Here is an 18,311-nt window from a genome sequence, read left to right as displayed (position 1 = left end):
TGTGCTGCTGTAATAGGTTTTCCATTATTTTACTGAGGATTTTTCATTGATGTTCATCAGGAATATTGGCTTGAGTTTTCTCTTCTTGTTGCATCTCTGTCAGGTTTTGGTATCAGGATGATGCTGCCCTCATAGAATGAGTTAGGGAGGAGTTCCTCCTTTTTGATTGTTTGGAATAGTTTCAGAAGAAAGTATATCTACTCCTCTTTGTAGTTTTGGTAGAATTCAGCTGTGAATCCATCTGTTCCTGGGCTTTTTTTGGTTGGTAGGTTATTTATTACTGCCTCACTTTCAGAACTTGTTATTGGTCTATTCAGGGATTCAGCTTCTTCCTAGTTTAGTCTTGGCAGAGAGGTATATGTCCAGGAATTTATCCATTTCTACTAGACTTTCTGGTTTATTGGCATAGAGGTGTTTATAGTATTCTCTGATGGTTGTTTCTATTTCAGGGGCATCAGTGATGATATCACCTTTATCATTTTTATTGTGTCTATTTGATTCTTCTTTTGTTTCTTTTTTGTTAGCCTAGCTAGTGGTCTATTTTATTAATTTTTCAAAAACAGTTCCTGGACTCATTGATTGTTTGAAGGATTTTTCATGTTTCTGTCTCCTTCCGTTTTGCTCTGATCTTGGTTATTTCTCGTATTCTCTAAGTTTAGAGTTTATTTGCTCTTGGTTCTCTGGTTCTTTTAGTTCCGACATTAGGGTGTCCATTTGAGATCTTTCTGCCATTTCGACATGGGCATTTAGTGCTATAAATTTCCCTGTTAAGACTGCTTTAGTCATGTCCCAGAGATTCTGGTACATTGTCTCCTTGTTCTCATTGATTTCAAAGGACTTCTTGATTTCTTAATTTCATCATTTACCAAGGAGTCACTCAGGAACAGGTTGTTCAGTTTCCATGTACTTGTGTGGTTTTCAGTGAGTGTCTTAATCTTGAGTTCTAATTTGATTGTGCTGTGGTCCGAGAGACTGTTATGGTTTCAGTTCTTTCGTACTTGCTGAGGAGTGATTTACTTCCAATAATGTGATTAACTTTAGAATAAGTGCCATGTGGTGCCAAGAAGAATGTATATTCTGTTGTTTGGGGTTGGAGCATTCTGCAGATACCCATCAGGTCCACTTAATCCAGAGCTGAATTCAAGTCTTAATATCTTGGTTAGTTTTCTGTCTCAATAATCTGTCTCATATCAACAGTGGGATGTTAAAGTCTCCCACTATTATTGTGTGGGAGTCTGAGTTTCTTTGTAGGTCTCTAAGAACTTGTTTTATGAATCTGGGTGCTCCTGTATTAGGTGCATATATATTTAGAATAGGTCTTATTAAATTGACCCATTTACCATTATGTAATGCTTTTCTTTATCTTTTTTTATCTTTGTTAGTTTAAGACTGTTTGTCAGAAACTAGGATTGCAACCTTTGCTGTTTTCTGTTTTCCATTTGCTTGGTAAATTTTCCTTCATACTTTATTTTGAGTGTATATGTGTCTTTGCATGTGAGATGAGTCTCTTGAATTCAGCACATCAATGGATCTTGACTCTATCCAGCTTCCCCTTTGTGTCTTTTAATTGGGGAACTTAGCCCATTTACATTTAAGGTTAATATTGTTATGTGTGAATTCAATCCTGTCATCATGATGCTGGCTGGTTATTTTGCAAACTTGTTTATGTAGTTGCTTCATAGTGTCCACTGGTCTGTGTACTTCAGTGTGTTTTTGTAGTGCCTGATAATGGTTTTTCCTTTCCATATTTACTGCTTCCTTCAGGAGATCTTGCAAGGCAGATCTGGTATTGGTGAATTCCCTCAGAATTTACTTGTCTGAAAAAGATTTTATTTTTTATTTGCTTATGAAGCTTAGTTTGGCCAGATATAGTATTCTAGGTTAAAAATTCTGTAAGACTATTAGCTGGGTACGGTGGCTCATGCCTGTAATCCCAGCACTTTGGGAGGCTGAGGAAGGTGGATCACCTGAGGTCTGGAGTTTGAGACCAGCCTAACCAACATTGTGAAACCCTGCCTTTACTAAAAATACAAAATTAGCTGGGCCTGGTGGTGCATGCCTGTAATTCCAGGGGCTTAGGAGGCTAAGGCAGGAGAACCCCTTGAACCTGGGAGGCGGAGGTTGCAGTGAGCTGATATCTCACCACTGTACTCCAACCTGGGTGATGAGTGAAATTCCATCTCAAAAAATATATATACACACACACATACATGTGTGTGTGTGTATGTGTGTGTGTGTGTGTGTGTGTGTGTGTGTGTGTATTGGCCCCCTGTCTCTTCTGACTTGTAGGGTTTCCACTGAGAGGTCTGCTGTTAGTGTGATGGGCTTCCCTTTATAGGGCACCTGGCCTTTCTCTCTGGCTGTCCTTAACATTTTTTCCTTCATTTTGACCTTGGAGAACTCGTAATTGTATGTCATTGGGTTGATCTCTTGGAGTATCTTAACTGGGATTCTGGATTTTCTGAATACAAAATTTGCATTGTATTTAAAATTGTTGGTTGGCCTGTCTTGCTAAGTTGGGGAAATGCTCCTGGATGATATCTTGAAGTGTGTTTTTAAACTTGTTTTTCTTCTCCCTGTCCCTTTCAGGTACCCCTATCAGTCATAGGTTCAGTCTTTTAACATAATCTCATAGTTCTCAGAGGTTTTGTTTATTCCTTTTCATTCTTTTTTTCTCTCATATTGTCTGCCTGCATGCCTTATTTCAGCAAGATAGTCTGCAAGCTCTGATATTTTTTTCTTCCACTTGAACTGTTTAGCTATTGATACTTGTGTTTTCATTGTGAAGTTCACATATTGTTTTTCAGCTCCATCAGTTTGTTTAGCTTCCTCTCTAAACTAGTTATTCTTGTTAGCAGCTCTTGTAATGTTTTCTCATAGTTTTTAGCTTCTTTGCAATGAGTTAAAACATACTACTTTAGCTCAGGGAAGTTTGTTATTATTCATCTTTTGAAGCCTACTTCTGTCAATTCATCTATCTCTGACTCAGCCCAGTTCTGTGCCCTTGCTGGAGACATGTTACAGTCATTTGGAGGAGAAGAGGCACTCTTGCATTTTGAGTTTTCAGCATTTTTGCATTGATTATTTCTCATCTTCATGGGTTTATCTGCCTTTGATTTTTGAGGCTGATGACCTTTGGAAGGGGTTTTTGTGGGGTCTTTTTTGTTGATATTGTTGCTGTTGCTTATTTTTGTTTTAGCAGTAGGGCCTTTCTTCCATAGGGTTGCTGCAGTTTGCCGGGAGTCCATTTCACACCATATTCACCTGGGTTTCTCCCACCCCAGAGGTATCACCAGTGGAGGCTGCAGATCATCAAAGATGGCAGGCTGCTCCTTCCTCTGGGAGCTCTGTGCAAGAGGGGCACTGACCTGATGCCAGCGGAACACTCCTGTTAGGAGGGCTCACCCAGTTTGGAGGAGTAGGATCAGGAGACTTACTTAAATAAGCAGTCTGGATGCCCTTTGGTGGAGCTGGTGTGCTGTGCTAGGGGAAATCCCCCTCTCCAGAGCCAGCAGGCAGGAATGACTAAGATGGCTGATCCACTATAGCACAACCACCCCTCCTCTTAGAGTATCTTCTCAGGGATATTAGAGTTATATCCATAAACCCTCCACTGGGGATGCCATAATTCCCACAGAGAGGCCCCCTGTGTGAGGGGAAATGAATTGGAGCCCCACCTAAAGAAATAGTCTGGCCATGAACTGTCCCAGCCATTGTGCTGCACTGTGAGGAGGTGCTCCAAGTCCAAACTGCACTGGCATCACAGTAGGAGAAAATGGTGGACTGGAGACACAGTGATGGCAGCTGCCTCTTCCCACAGGAACTGGGGGTCTCAGTGCCTGCTCAAGCACCACCCACCCAAGCAGCCATTACGCATTTGCACGGCTCTGTGCTTGGAAGCCAAGGCCCTGGTGGTATGGGCTTATACCCAGGTTGCAAGGATTCTTGGGAAAAGCATGCTCTTCAGGTAGGCGTAACACAGTCCCTCACTGTCTCCCTTGGTTGGGGGAGGGACCTGCCTTTGCCCTATGTGTCTCCCAGATGGGCCTTCATGCCACCCTGCTTTTCAGACCTTGCTCTCTGTGAGTCACACCAACCTCCTAGTCAGTCCCAGCGAGAGAATGTTGGTGACTCAATTGAAGATGCAGAATCCACTTGCCATTTTCATCCTTTTTGATGGGAGCTGCAGAGTAAAGGTTTTTTGTTGTTGCTGTTGTTGTTGTTGTTTGTTTATTTTTGTTTTCCTTTAGAGAAAAAATTTTGCTCTTGTTACCCAAGCTGGAATGCAGTGGCACAGTCTAGGCTCACTGCAATATCTGCCTTCTGGGTTCAAGCGATTCTCCTGCCTCAGCTTTCCGAGCAGCTGAGATTACAGGCATGCACCACCACACCTGGCCAATTTTTGTATTTTTAGTGGAGATGGCATTTCTCCATGTTGGTCAGGCTGGTCTTGAACTCCCGACCTCAGGTGATCCACCCACCTCAGCTTTCTAAACTGCTAGGATTATAGGCATGAGCCACAGCACTGGTCCAAGCAAAGGTGTTTCTATTCAGTCATCTTGGCTGCTTCCCCAAACCCTTTTTTAATATATTTGTGAAATATGTTTATGGATTCAGTTAACTAATATTTAGGAGTTTTAAATCAACATTTGCAAGTGAAATGAGTTTTTAAGGTTTTTAAAAAACTTTTTTTTTCTTTTTTAAAGAAATATATATTTGACTGCATTTTAGGTTTTGGGGTACATGTGAAGAACATGCAAGATTGTTGTATAGGTACATACATGGCAATGTGGTTTGCTGCCTTCCTCTCCATCACCTATATCTGGCATTTCTCCCCATGTTATCCCTCCCCAACTCCCTACCTCCTACTGTCCCTCCCCTACTTCCCCCCCACCACAGACCCCAGTGTGTGATGCTCCCCTCCCTGTGTCCATGTGTTCTCATTGTTCAACAACCGCCTATGAGTGAGAACATGCTAGTTTTGGAATAAAGATTATGCCAGTTTCATAAAATGAGCTGGGCACCTTTTGCTCTTTTTCTGGAACAACTTGTATGTGATTAGAATTTACTGTTCTTTAAAAATAAGTGGAACCCCTCTCTAAAGTCATCTATATCTGTGGTTTTTTGAAGGCAATAATTATGACTACCCTTTTCATTTCTTTGAATATTGTTGGTACATTTAGGTTTTCTGTGTCACTGTATACCAATTAAGACATCTTGTATTTTTCTAGGAATTCATCCATTTCATCCTGATTTTTAAATGTATAAGCATTCATAAAATTTATTTTAAAACTTGGCTGTATCTACTTATTTCTCTTTTTTTGAACTGTATTTTGTTCATTTCCATTCTTTTGTTCCTGATTAGTCTGAATAGAGATCTATCTTATTCTTTTAGACAAGCAACTTTGTAATTAAATAAAAAGTTATTAAAGAGTACTCTAATAGGCCTCTAACTGCAAAGAACATAGATTCACCTAAATAACCTCAAGATAAAAGGGGATAGTAGTTATTATAAAAACAAACAAGATATAGAAGTTGACTTAGAAGGACTTTGGAAAGCCTGAGGAATCATACCAGCTCTAAAACCAAAAAATCTTCTTTCTTTCTCTCTGTGAATCTTTTCTTTTCTCTGTATTTCTGTTCCTTTGTTAATTTAACTTGTCATGACAGATCTCATAGAATCCTTTTAGCTTTGGTTCTGACTCATTTTTTTCTTATTACTTCTTAGTTCTAGTTTCAAACTGAGGAAATCTAATTGGGTTGATTCATGTTTTTCACATGACATGGATTTCTGGCCATTGCAACAGATGGGTTTCTTTGGGGTCAGGTGCCAACCTCCAGTTTGTTCAACTATGGCTGCAGAGTAGAGTCACATGGTTCAGAACATGGCTGTGTAAGAACTGGCTCTACAGTGGAGGCTATTGGCAAATATGTCCTCTTGGGGCTGTAGATGAGCAAGGGCCGTAATGGAAGTCCAGTAAGTCTTCAAATAATTACATTCTGGAATTATTTTGGTTTCTAATATTCAGTATTGCTAAGTGAATTAAGAGCAGTATAACAGTGACAATGAGTTTATTGTACCTAGAGCATATTATGACTTCCCTGTTTCTTTATATTTTAATAAAGAACAAAATGGTTTTTACTGCTCAGTTATAAGATGTGCATAAGGAGACAAATGATCAAATTTGAAAATGAGCAAAGGATTTGAACAGACATTTCTCCAAGAGGATATGTAATAAACATATGAAAAGATGCTTAACATCATTAGCCATGAGGTAAATGCAAATCAAAACCACAATAAGATACCACTGTGCATCCATTAAGATAACTGTAATGAAAAAAATAGAAATACCAAGTTTTGATGGGGATGTGGAAAAATCAAAACTCTACTACATTTAATGCTGGGATTAAAAAAATTGTGTAGCTGCTGTGGAAAAGTTTGGCAGTTCCTCAAAATGTTAAACAAAATTACCACATCATCCAATGTTCCACTCCTAGCTTTATACACCAACGAATTCAAAACATATGCTCACACAAAAAGTTGCACCTGAATGCTCATAGCAGCACTATTCTTTTTCTTTTCTTTTCTTTTCTTTCTTTTTTTTTTTTGAGACGGAGTCTTGCTCTGTCACTTAGGCTGGAGTGTAGTGGCACTATCTTGGCTCACCGAAACTTCTGCCTCCCACGTTTAAGTAATTCTTGTGCTTCAACCTCCCAGGTAGCTGAGATTACAGGCAATTACCACCATGCTTGGCTAATTTTTTTTAAAGTTATTTATTTTAGTTTAGGTGCATACTGTATCTGGCATTTCTCCCCATGTTATCCCTTCCCACCCTCCCCTTTCTCTCCACTCCCACTGTCTCTCCCCTACCCCCCCAACTGTCCCAGTGTGTGATGTTCCTCTCCCTGAGTCCACATATTCTCGTTGTTCAACAGCCACCTATGAGTGAGAACATAGGGTATTTGGCTTTCTGTTCATGTGTCAGTTTGCTGAGAATGATGGTTTCCAGATTCATCCAAGTCCCTACAAAGGACACGAACTCATAGTTTTTTATGGCTGCATAATATATCATGGTGTATATGTACCCCATTTCTTTGTCCAGTCTATCATTCATGGGCATTTGAGTTGGTTCCAGGTCTTTACTATTGTACACAGGGCTGCAGTGAACATATGTGTGCATGTGTCTTTATAGTAGAATGATTTATAGTTCTTTGGGTATATGCCCAGTAATGGGATTGCAGGGTCAAATGGAATTTCTATTTCTAGATCCTTGAGGAATTGCCACACTGTCTTCCACAATGGTTGAACTAATTTACACTCCCACCAACTCTGTAAGAGTGTTCCTATTTCTCCATATCCTCTCCAGCATCTGTTGTCTCCAGATTTTTTAATGATTGCTATTTTAATTGGTGTGAGATGATAATCTCAATGTAGTTTTGATTTGCATTTCTGTAATGACCAGTGACGAGCATTTTTCTTATGTTTGTTAGCCTCATATATGTCTTCTTTTGAAAATTGTCTGTTCATATCCTTCACCCACTTTTGAACGGGGTTGTTTTTTTCTTGTATATCTGTTTTAGTTCCTCGTAGATTCTGGATATTAGCCCTTTGTCAGATGGGTAGATTGCAAAAGTTTTTTCCCATCTGTTGGTTGCTGATTTGCTCTAATAATGGTTTCTTTTACTGTACAGAAGCTCTGGAGTTTAATTAGATCCCATTTGTCTATCTTGGTTTTATTGCCATTGCTTTTGGTGTTTTAGTCATGAAGTCCTTGCCTATGCCTATGTCCTGGATGGTTTTGCCTACATTTTCTTCTACTGTTTTTATGGTGTTAGGTTTTATGTTTAAATCTTTGATGCATCTGGAGTTAATTTTAGTGTAAGGTGACAGGTAAGGGTCCAGTTTCTGCTTTCTGCACATGGCTAGCCAGTTTTTCCAACACCATTTATTAAACATGGAGTCCTTTCCCCATTGCTTGTTTTTGCCGGATTTGTCAATGATCAGATGGTTGTAGCTGTGTGGTATTTCTTCTTGGGTCTCTGTTCTGTTCCGTTGGTCTGTGTGTCTGTGTTGGTACCAGTACCATGCTGTTTTGATTACTGTAGCCTTGTAGTATAGTTTGAAGTCTGGCAGTGTGATGCCTCCAGCTTTGTTCTTTTTGCTTAGGATTGTCTTGGCTATGTGGAGTCTTTTGTGATTCCATAAGAAATTTAAAGTTTTTTTCCAGTTCTATGAAGAAGGTCATTGGTAGCTTGATGGGGATAGCATTGGATCTATAGATTACTTTGGCAGTATGGCTGTTTTCACGATATTGATTCTTCCTAACCATGGGCATGGAATGTTTCTCCATTTGTTTGTGTTCTTTCTTATTTTGTTGAGCAGTGGTTTGTAATTCTCCTGGAAGAGGTCCTTTTCATCCTTGTTAGTTGTATTCCTAGGTATTTTATTCTCTTTGTAGCAATTGTGAATGGGATTTCACTCTTGATTTTGCTGTCTGTCTGTTTTTGGTATATAGGAATGCTTGTGATTTCTGCACATTGATTTTGTATCCTGAGATTTTGCTGAAGTTGCTTATCAGTTTGAAAAGATTTGGGGCTGAGACGATGGTGTCTTCTAGATATACAGTCATGTCATCTGCAAATAGAGACAGTTTGACTTCCTCCTTTCCTAATTGAATACCCTTTATTTCTTTTTTGTGCCTGATTGCTCTGGCTAGAACATCCAATACTATGTTGAATAGGAATGGTGAGAGAGGGCATCCTTGTCTAGTGCCTGATTTCAAAGGGAATTCTTCCAGCTTTTTTGCCTGTTCAGTGTAATATTGGCTGTAGGTTTGTCATGTACAGTTTTTACCATTTTATTATATGTTCTGTCAGTACCTAGTTTATTGAGAGTTTTTAGCATGAAGAGCTGTTGAATTTTATCAAAGGCCTCTGCATCTATCGAGATAATCATATGGTTTTTGTCTTTGGTTCCATTTATGTGATGGATTACATTTATGGATTTGCGTGTGTTGAACCAGCCTTGCATTCCCAGGATGAAGCCTACTTGGTCGTGATGGATAAACTTCTTGATGTGCTGTTGCAATCTGTTTGCCATTATTTTATTGAAGGTTTTTGTGTCTATGTTCATCACGGATATTGGCCTGAAGTTTTCTTCTTTAATTGAGTCTCTGCCTGGTTTTGGTATCAAGATGATATTGCTTTCATAAAATGAGTTAGGGATGATTCCCTCCTTTTGTATTGTTTGATACAGTTTCAGAAGGAATGGAACCAGCTCCTCTTTGTCTGGGCCTGGACTTTTTTTGGTTGGTAGGCAATTGATAGCTGCTTCTACTTCAGCCTTTGTTATTGGTCTATTCAGGGTTTCAACTTCCTCCTGATTTAGTCTTGGTTGAGTAAAAGTGTATAGGAATTTATCCATTTCTTTCTGGTTTACTGATATGTGAGTAGAGCTGTTTGTAGTAATCTCTGATGGTAGTTTGTATTTCTCTGGGATCAGTGGTGATATCCCCTTTATTGTTTTTTATTGCATCTATTTGATTCTTCTCCCTTTTCTTTTTTATTAATCTGGCTAGTGGTCTATTTTGTTGATCTTTTCAAAAAACCAGCTCCTGGATTTATTGATTTTTTGAAGGATTTTTTTGTGTGTGTCTCTATCTCCTTCAGTTCTGCTCTGCTTAGTTATTTCTTGTCTTCTGCTAGCTTTTGAGGTTTTTTTTTAATCTTGCTCCTCTAGCTCTTTCTATTTTGGTGATAGGGTGTCGATTTTAGCTGTTTCCTCTCTTCTCTAGTGGGCATTTATTGCTATAAATTTCCCTCTCAACACTGCTTTAAAAGTATCCCAGAGATTCTGGCAAGTTTTGTCTTCTTTCTGGTTGGTTTTGAAGAACATCTTTATTTCTGCCTTCACTTCATTATTTATCCAGTCGACACTCAGAAGCAAGTTGTTCAGTTTCCAAGTGGTTGTACGGGTTTGAGGGTGTTTCTTGATCCTGAGTTCTAGTCTGATTGCGCTGTGGTCTGAGAGACTGTTTGTTATGATTTCTGTTGTTTTGCAGTTTCTGAGGAGTGATTTGCTTCCAGTAATGTGGTCAATTTTAGAGTAAGTGTGATGTGGTGCTGAGAAAAATGTATATTCTGCAGATTTGGGGTGGAGCATTCTGTATATGTCTATCAGGTCCTCTTTGTCCAGCTCTGCACTCAAGTCCTGGATATCCTTGTTAATTTTGTGTACGTTGATCTGTCTGATATTGACAGTGGAGTGTTGACGTCTCCCACTATAATTTTATGGGAGTCTAAATCTCATTTTAGGTTGTTAAGAACTTGCTTTATGTATCTGGGTGCTCCTGTGTTGGAGGCTTATATGTTTAGGATAGTTAACTCTTCCTGTTGGATTGATCCTTTTACCTTTATGTAGTGTCCTTCTTTGTCTCTTTTAATCTTTGTTGGTTTGAAATCCATTTTATCAGAGACTAGGATTGCAACCCCTGCTTTTTTTTGTTCTCCATTTGCTTGATAAATCTTCTTCCATCGCTTTATTTTGGGTCTATGTGTGTCTTTTTATGTGAGATGGGTTTCCTGAATATAGCACACCAATGGGTTCTGACTTTTTATCCAGTTTGCCAGTATGTGTCTTTTGATTGGGGCATTTAGGCCATTTACATTCAATGTTCATATTGTTATATGTGAATTTGAGCCTACCATTTTGTTACTGGCTTGTTTTGTTTCCCATTAATTGACTCATTTTCTTCATTGCATTTTTGGTCTTTGCTAGCTGGTTTGCTTTTGCAGTGACTGGTACTTGTTCCTTTCCGTGCTTAATGTTTCTTTCAGGAGCTCTTGTAGGGCAGGTCTGGTGGTGACAAAATCTCTCAATAATTGCTTGTCCATAAAGGATTTTATTTCTACTTCCCTTACAAAGCTTAGTTTGGCTGGATATGAGATGTGGTTTGAAAGTTCTTTTCTTTAAGGATGTTGAATATTGGCCCCCACTCTCTTCTGGCTTGTAGGATTTCTGCCAAGAGATCTGCTGTGAATCTGACTGACTTCCCTCTGTGGGTGACCTGACCTTTCTCTCTGGCTGCCCTTAGCATTTTTTCCTTCATTTCAACCCTGGTGAATCTGACGATTATGTGCCTTCGGGTTGCTCTTCTTGAGTAATATCTTTGTGTAGTTCTCTGTAATTCTTGAATTTGAAATTTGGACTGCCTTGCTAGGCTTGGAAGTTCTCCTGGATAATATCCTGGAGCATGTTTTCCAGCGGGGTTTCATTCTCCCCATCATATTTGAGTACACTAATCAAGTGTAGATTAGGTCTTTTCATATAATCCCATATTTCTTGGAGGCTTTGTTCATTTCTTTTCACTCTTGTCTTGCTTTCTCTTTTTATTTCATTGAGTTGACCTTCAATCTCTGATATCCTTTCTTCTGCTTGATCTATTCGGCTTTTAAAACTTGTGTTTGCTTCATGTAGTTCTTGTGCCGTGTTTTTCAACTCCATCAAGTTTTTTATGTTCTTCTCTAAGCTGGTTATTCTAGTTAGCATTTCGTCTAACCTCTTTTCAAGGTTTTTGGTTTCTTTGCATTGAGTTAGAATGTGTTCCTTTAGCTCAGAAAAGTTTGTTATTATCCACCTTCTGAAGCCTGTTTCTGTCACTTTGTTGCACTCTGTCAAGTTGTGATCCTGTGTTGTTGAGGAGTTGTGATCCCTTGAAGGAGAAGAGGTGTTCTGTCTTTGATGGTTTCATCTTTTTTGCTCTGGTTTTTTCCCATCTTTGTGGATTTACCTGGCTGTGGTGTCAGGGAGCTGCTTGATGAGGTTGCTTGTCTGCCTGTGGAGGCACTACTGAGTTTCTAGGGTCTCCTTTAGGTTACTAGGGAAGCTTCCTGTGTCTGGTTTGTTTATACTGGGAAATTAGGCCTGCCACTTCCCCTGACCTGTAGGCGCTGCTGGGTTGTCAAGAACACCATCCTGTTGCTAGGTAGGCTTCCTGTGTTTTTTGTTAAAACACATAGCCCAGTCCTACCCCTCTAGTGGTGGGTTGTGCCCTTCCTCCACTGGGCTGGATCATTCAGGGTTTATCTCAGACTGGCACTGGCTGCGCGACCCACTAGAGTCAAAGCTTCAGCCCTCTGGGGTTTGTGGGGGAGAGTAGGGACCCGCCCAGCCACACCCGGCTGTCTCCCCTTTTCAGCTTCCTCTCTTTCCGGTCATGGGGTAGGGCCCGCCCAGCTGCTCCCGCTTACAGCTCCCTCTCTCTCCGGGCACTGTCTGCAGGGTCTTATTCAACTCTGAGCTTGTAATTGACTGGCAAAGATCTGTTCTGTGTAATGCTGAGGCTTTGGGGGAAGTGCTGTATCTGGACCACTTTGCCAGAGGGGAGCCTCTGACTCACCGGTCAGATGCACTTTCTGGGTGAAGCAGCACCTTTCCCCTCCTCGGTCTGCCCTCAGTGGGCTTTGCTCACCATGGGACCAGATCGATTGAAATGCACCTGGTACCTCGGTTGGAGCCAGGAGATCTCTGGATTTCTGCATCTCTCTCACTGGGTGTTGTGCACTGGAGGTGTGTCTAATTGGCCATCTTGGATCTCCCCTCGCCTGGCTAATTTTTTGTGTGTTTTTAATAGAGACAGGGTTTTGCCATGTTGGCGAGGCTGGTATCAAACTCCTGACCTCAAGTGATTTGCCCGCCTTGGCTTCCCAAAGTGATGAGATTACAGGCACAAGTTATTGCACCAGGCCATCAGTGCTATTCATAATGACCAAAAAGTGGAAACCACTCAAATATCCATCAGTTGACAAACAGATTAACAAAATGTGGAATGTCCATACAATGGAAAATTATTAAGCCATGAAAAGATACATGCTACTATGTAGGTGAACCTTGAAAACATTATGCTAAGTGCAAGAAACGAGACACAAAAGGTCTTATATTGTTTGCTTTCAATATGAAATAGACAAATCCATAGAAACAAAGTAGATTGGTAACTGCCAGGAGACAGTAGGAAACGGAAATGGAAATGACTGCTAATGGGCATAGGGTTTCTTTTTGCAAATAAATTTTCTGGAATTAGATTTATAGTTTCACATCCTGGTCATAGTTTCACAACCCTGTGAATATTACTAAAAACCATTGAATTGTATACTTTAAAATGAATAATTTTATGACGTGATGATATCTCAACTTAAATTGTTAATACAAAACTAAGCAAAGGTTTACAGCCTTTTTATAGGAAAACATACACCTACTTTAGTTAAAATACATATTGCTTTTGAATAACCATACTTTCTATTCTTTATTTAAAATGCGATTACTTATTTTTTAATAATTAGCTGATTTTACTGTTCCAATATTCAATTTTCATCTAAAGGAAGATTTTAATAAAGGAGCATTTCTTTTCTTCTCTCTCAACAGTGTCTACTTCTGCCTCTTGGGAAGAAGCGGTAAACAGTTGGGAATTGCAGTCACTACCTGAGTATCAGTATAAAAAGGCATACTCACCTCTTGATAAGACAAGAGAATTTTCTTCATCACATAATATCAATCCGTATATTCGTGAGAATGCAAAATTTCAGAAGAAAGGTAGAAACAAAATTAAAACCTTAAGCAATTTGTTTTGGGGGAATCATCCCCAAAGAAAACGCAGAGGATATTCAGAAAAGTGTTGTCTTACAGGATGTACAAGAGAAGAACTTAGTATTGCATGTCTTCCATATATTGATTTTAAAAACTTAAAGGAAAAAAGATCATCACTTGTGACTAAGATATACTAACCATCATAAAAATTATACTAATATAATAAAAGCTTATTACATTTATCTTACTCTTTTATTATTTTAATTTTTTTGTAATTGTGGTTGTAAGTGATATGCTGTGAACAGTGTCTGAATATATTTGCAAGCACTTGACCATACCTTATAGTAGTAATAAGAATCTTAGAATTTTCTTTGGTAACCCTGTTGTTTTCCTTAGTTTTCACAACCTTTTTGAAGGCGGTATTTCTGGAGGTGGTGTGATCCATGCAGACATCTAAGAGTTGGTTATCTGTTCACTTCTTGCCATTATGGTTGAAACTCTCTTAAGCTGCATTTAGTGAATTATGGAATCTTCTGCTTTCCATCTGCTTGACACACAAAACTGATGCCCATGACTGTTAGGCTTACTCCAAAAGGCCAACCTATCTGTCCCACCAACTTAAAAATAACTAATCAACTACCATTCCTAGTAGAAGCTCTTGTACTGTAATAGTAGTTACACTTCTAATTCCTTGAATTTTATTAGTTTCTTTTCACAATTTCTACTGAGGACTTAAAATAGAATTTGGTGAATCTAAACTAAAATCTCTGCAAGATACCCTGTCTTTGCTCTGAAGGTACTGATATAATGTGAGTCAACATATAATTCTCAGTATTTGATTGAGAAATCTGTAGAAAAGATTCTTAAAGCATAGTCCCTGACCAAACCAGCAGCATCAGCATCATGTGAGAACTTGTTAGAAATGAAGTCCTAAGGTCTCACTCCAGACCACCTGAATCAGAAACTCTAGGTATGGGGGCCAGCAATCTGTTTAATAAGCCTTCTAGGTTATTCTGAAGTAGGTTAAAGGTCAGGAACCACTGGTAATAGAGTTACTGTATGAATATTGTTGAAGTTTTTCTATTCAAGTGATGCATATCTCAACCCAAAGTAGATGTTACAATACTAAATTTTTAGTGTTTTTTCCCCTGTCAACACATGAAATAATTTTAGTACTACGAATTAGAGCAAGACGTAACCCAGTGAACCCAAAATGGAATTTCTACTTTGTACCCATTAATTCGTGGCTAAGTAGCTTTTGAGATCTTTTTCTAGTTTCTTTCCCAAACGTGTGCTATAATGTTCTTTTTAATTTTTTATTTCTATTTGGCTTCGTTACTTCTTAGAACAAAGGTTCTTTTCCACTTATATCTATGTCATATATACTTTCAATGCATTAATAAATATTGTTGAATTTTCATCAGTTTCAGGGTACAGTCTGCATTCAGTTATCTGTCAATATAGGGAGCTACCCATGTAGATACAAAATGACAGCTTATGTTATGGTTCAGTAGTGGAGTAGGTCTGCTAAGCATTAGATGAAAATGCTCCATTTATTGAGAATTGCCTATGCTTTGGCTAAAATACAGCCATGTACACGATCTAGTTTGAAATGGTATACATCTGTACTTGTGGTTGAAGAATAAAGTGCAGCTTGTTAGCTTACTTATAATAAACACACATCAAAAGTCCCAAATAGAAAATCATGGTATTAACCACGTGTGTTATTTGCATAGCTGTATTCTTCCCTATACACTTTTTAATAATTTGTATGTTAGGTTGTATTTAGTTTGCTTTTTGGTTTAATGTCTGCCTTCTAATATTTAAAATTAAAATAATGATGTTGTACATTTTGATAGAACACTCACATTTATTTTATAGATTCCTTAAGCAATCCCAAATTGAAAATAAAAAAAAGAAAGAAATCTGAGCTACCTTAATATTAAGCAACTTACTTAGGCTCCATGTTAAATTACTTGCTAGTTAGTGGTAGAACTGGATCAAGATTTTAATACTAACATCTTGTTCAATACTACTGATGTCAATAAAATCATAAGTAGAAATTGTCCTTTTTTTTTTTTTGAGACAGGATCTGTTGCCCAGGCTGGAGTGCAGTAATGTGATCACAGCTCACTACTGCCTCAGCCTCCTGGGCTCAAGTGATTCTTCCATCTCAGCCTCCTGAGTAGCTGGGACTACAGATTCATACCACTACACCTGGATGATTTTAAGTATTTTTTTGTAGATATACAGTCTTGCTATGTTTCTCAGGCTGGTCTCTGGGGTCCTGGCCTCAAGTAATCCTCCCACCTTGGCCTCCCAAAGTGCTGGGATTATCTTCATAATTTCTTGTCCAGATTATTTGCTGCTGGCACATAGAAATGATTTTTATCTATTGATTTTGTATCCTCCAACTTTACTGAATTTGTTTACGAGTTCTAATAGGGTTGGGTTTTTTTTTTTTTTTTGAATCTTTAAACATTTTTCCAAATATAATATCACCTGTAAATAAGGATGGTTTTACTTCTTCCTTTCCATTTTGGATGTCCTTTGTTTCTTTTTCTTGGCTGAGTGGTCTAGCTTGGACTTCCAGTACTATGTTGAATAACAGTTGTGAAAGTGGACAACCTTGTCAGGTTCCAGATAATAAAGGAAAGGTTTTCAGTTTTTCCCTATTCCTTATTCTGCATCCCTATTGAGTATATCTTTATTCAGTATGATACTAGCTCTGGGTCTATCATATATGACTTTCATTATGTTGAGGTATGTTCCTTCTATACTCAGTTTTTTTAGGGTTTTTAGCATGAGGTGTTTTTATTTTTATCAAATGCTTTTTGAGCATCAGTTGAAATTATCATGTGGTTTTTGTCCATCATTCTGTTGCTGTATCACAATGATTGACTGGCAAACGTTGAACCGTTCTTGTATTCCTAGGATAAATACTCCTTGGTCATGACGATTTTTTAAATGTGTTGTTGCATTTGGCTTACTAGTATTTTGTTGAGGTTTTTTGCATTCATGTTCATCAGAGATACTGGCCTGTAGTTTTCATTTTTTGATGTGCCTCTATTTGGTTTTGGTATCAGAGTAATATTGGTCTCATAGAATGAGTTTGGAAGTATTCTATGTCTACTTTTGGGATTAGTTTGAAGAGAAATTGATTAGTTTTTCTTTAAATGTTAAAATCAGCAGAGAAACCATTGGGCCCTGGGCTTTTCTTTGTAGAGTTTTTATTATAGCTTTGATGATATTACATGGTACTGGTCTATTCACAAGTTTTGGATTTCTTCATGTCTTAATCTTGGTAAGCTGTATGTATATAGGAATGTATCCATTTCTTGTAGGTCTCCCAATTTATTGGCATATAGTTGCTTATTGTAGCCTCTGATGATCCTTTGAATTTCTGCAGTATGAGTTATTTCTTCTTTTTTATCTCTAATTTGATTTATTTGTGTCCTGTCTCATTTTTTTCTAAGTTAGTCTTGCTAAAGGTTTGTCAGAGTTTTTGGCTTTTAAAAGCCATTTTTTTGTTTCATTGATCTTATGTATGCTATGGTGTTTCTTTTTTTCTATTAACGTTGGGTTTGGCTTGCTCTTGCTTTTCTAGTTCTTTAAGATATATCATTAAGTTGTTTATTAAAAGTTTTCCTTTTTTGATGTAGGCACTTCACTTTTAGCTATATTGCTTTTGTTATTGCTTTCTAGTTTTATTTCATTGTGGTCAGAGAAGACATATTATTTAAATTTTTTGGAATGTTTTAAGATTTGTTTTGTGACTTACCTACCTCTTTTTTTTTAACACAGAGTTTCACTCTTATTGCCCAGGCTGGAGTGCAGTGGTGCGATCTTGGCTCACTGCAACCTCCACCTCCCAGGTTCAAGTGATTCTCCTGCCTCAGCCTCCTGAATAGCTGGGATTACAGGCACCCACCACCATGCCTGGCTAATTTTTATATTTTTTATAGAGACGGGGTTTCACTATGTTGGCCAGGCTGGTTTCAAACTCCTGACCTCAGGTGATGTCCCTGGCCTCCCAAAGTGCTGGGATTACAGGTGTGAGCCACTATTCCCCAGTCACATGTGGTCTATTCTTAAGGATGATCCACATGCTGAGGAAAAGAATGTATTATGTAGCTGATGGATGAAATGTCCTGTAAATACCTATTAGGTTCATTTGTTCTATAGTGCAGATTACATCCATTGTTTCTTTGTTGATTTTCTGTCTGGATGATCTGTTGATTTTCTGTCCAGTGCTGAAAGTGGGGTGTTGAAGTCTTGAGGTTTTAATGTATTGGGGTTTCTCTCATTAGCTCTAACAAACAATGTTTGCTTTATACATCTGGGTGATGCAGTGTTTGATACATACATATTTATAATTGTTACAACTTCTTACTGAATTGACTCCTTTAATATTATATAATAATCTTGTCTCTTTTTATAGTTTTTGTTTTGAAACCTAATTTGTCTGCTACTCCTGCTTGTTTTGGTTTCCATTGGCATGGAGTATCTTTTTCTGTTCCATCATTTTGAGTCTGTGTATGTCTGTATACATGAAGTGCGTTTCTGGCAGGCAAGAGATTGTTAGATTCTTTTTTAAAAAAAATCCATTCTGACACTCTGTGTCTTTTAATTGGGGAGTTTAGTCCACTCACATTCAATTTTGTTATTGATAAATAGGGACTTACTCCTGCCATTTTGTTACGTATTTTCTGGTTGTTTTGTGATCTTC

The 18,311-nt window shown here is 38.3% G+C and overlaps 1 protein-coding gene across 1 annotated transcript in view; it reads left to right on the top strand.

The window, feature by feature from the left end:
- Positions 1–13,825, top strand: part of INSL6 (insulin like 6) — a 42,239-nt gene extending 28,414 nt beyond the window's left edge. Inside the window, exon 2 of the mRNA XM_054255962.2 lies at positions 13,421–13,825. Within this exon, the coding sequence (XP_054111937.1) occupies positions 13,421–13,779 (359 nt within the window). The 3' untranslated portion in view covers positions 13,780–13,825. The remainder of the gene's footprint in view (positions 1–13,420) is intronic.
- The last annotated feature ends 4,486 nt before the right edge of the window (positions 13,826–18,311 follow it).

Source organism: Callithrix jacchus, chromosome 1, assembly GCF_049354715.1.
Source record: "Callithrix jacchus isolate 240 chromosome 1, calJac240_pri, whole genome shotgun sequence".
Taxonomy (NCBI): domain Eukaryota; kingdom Metazoa; phylum Chordata; class Mammalia; order Primates; family Cebidae; genus Callithrix; species Callithrix jacchus.
Note: the sequence above shows the minus strand (reverse complement) of the source record. Positions and strands in the feature narration are given on the sequence as shown.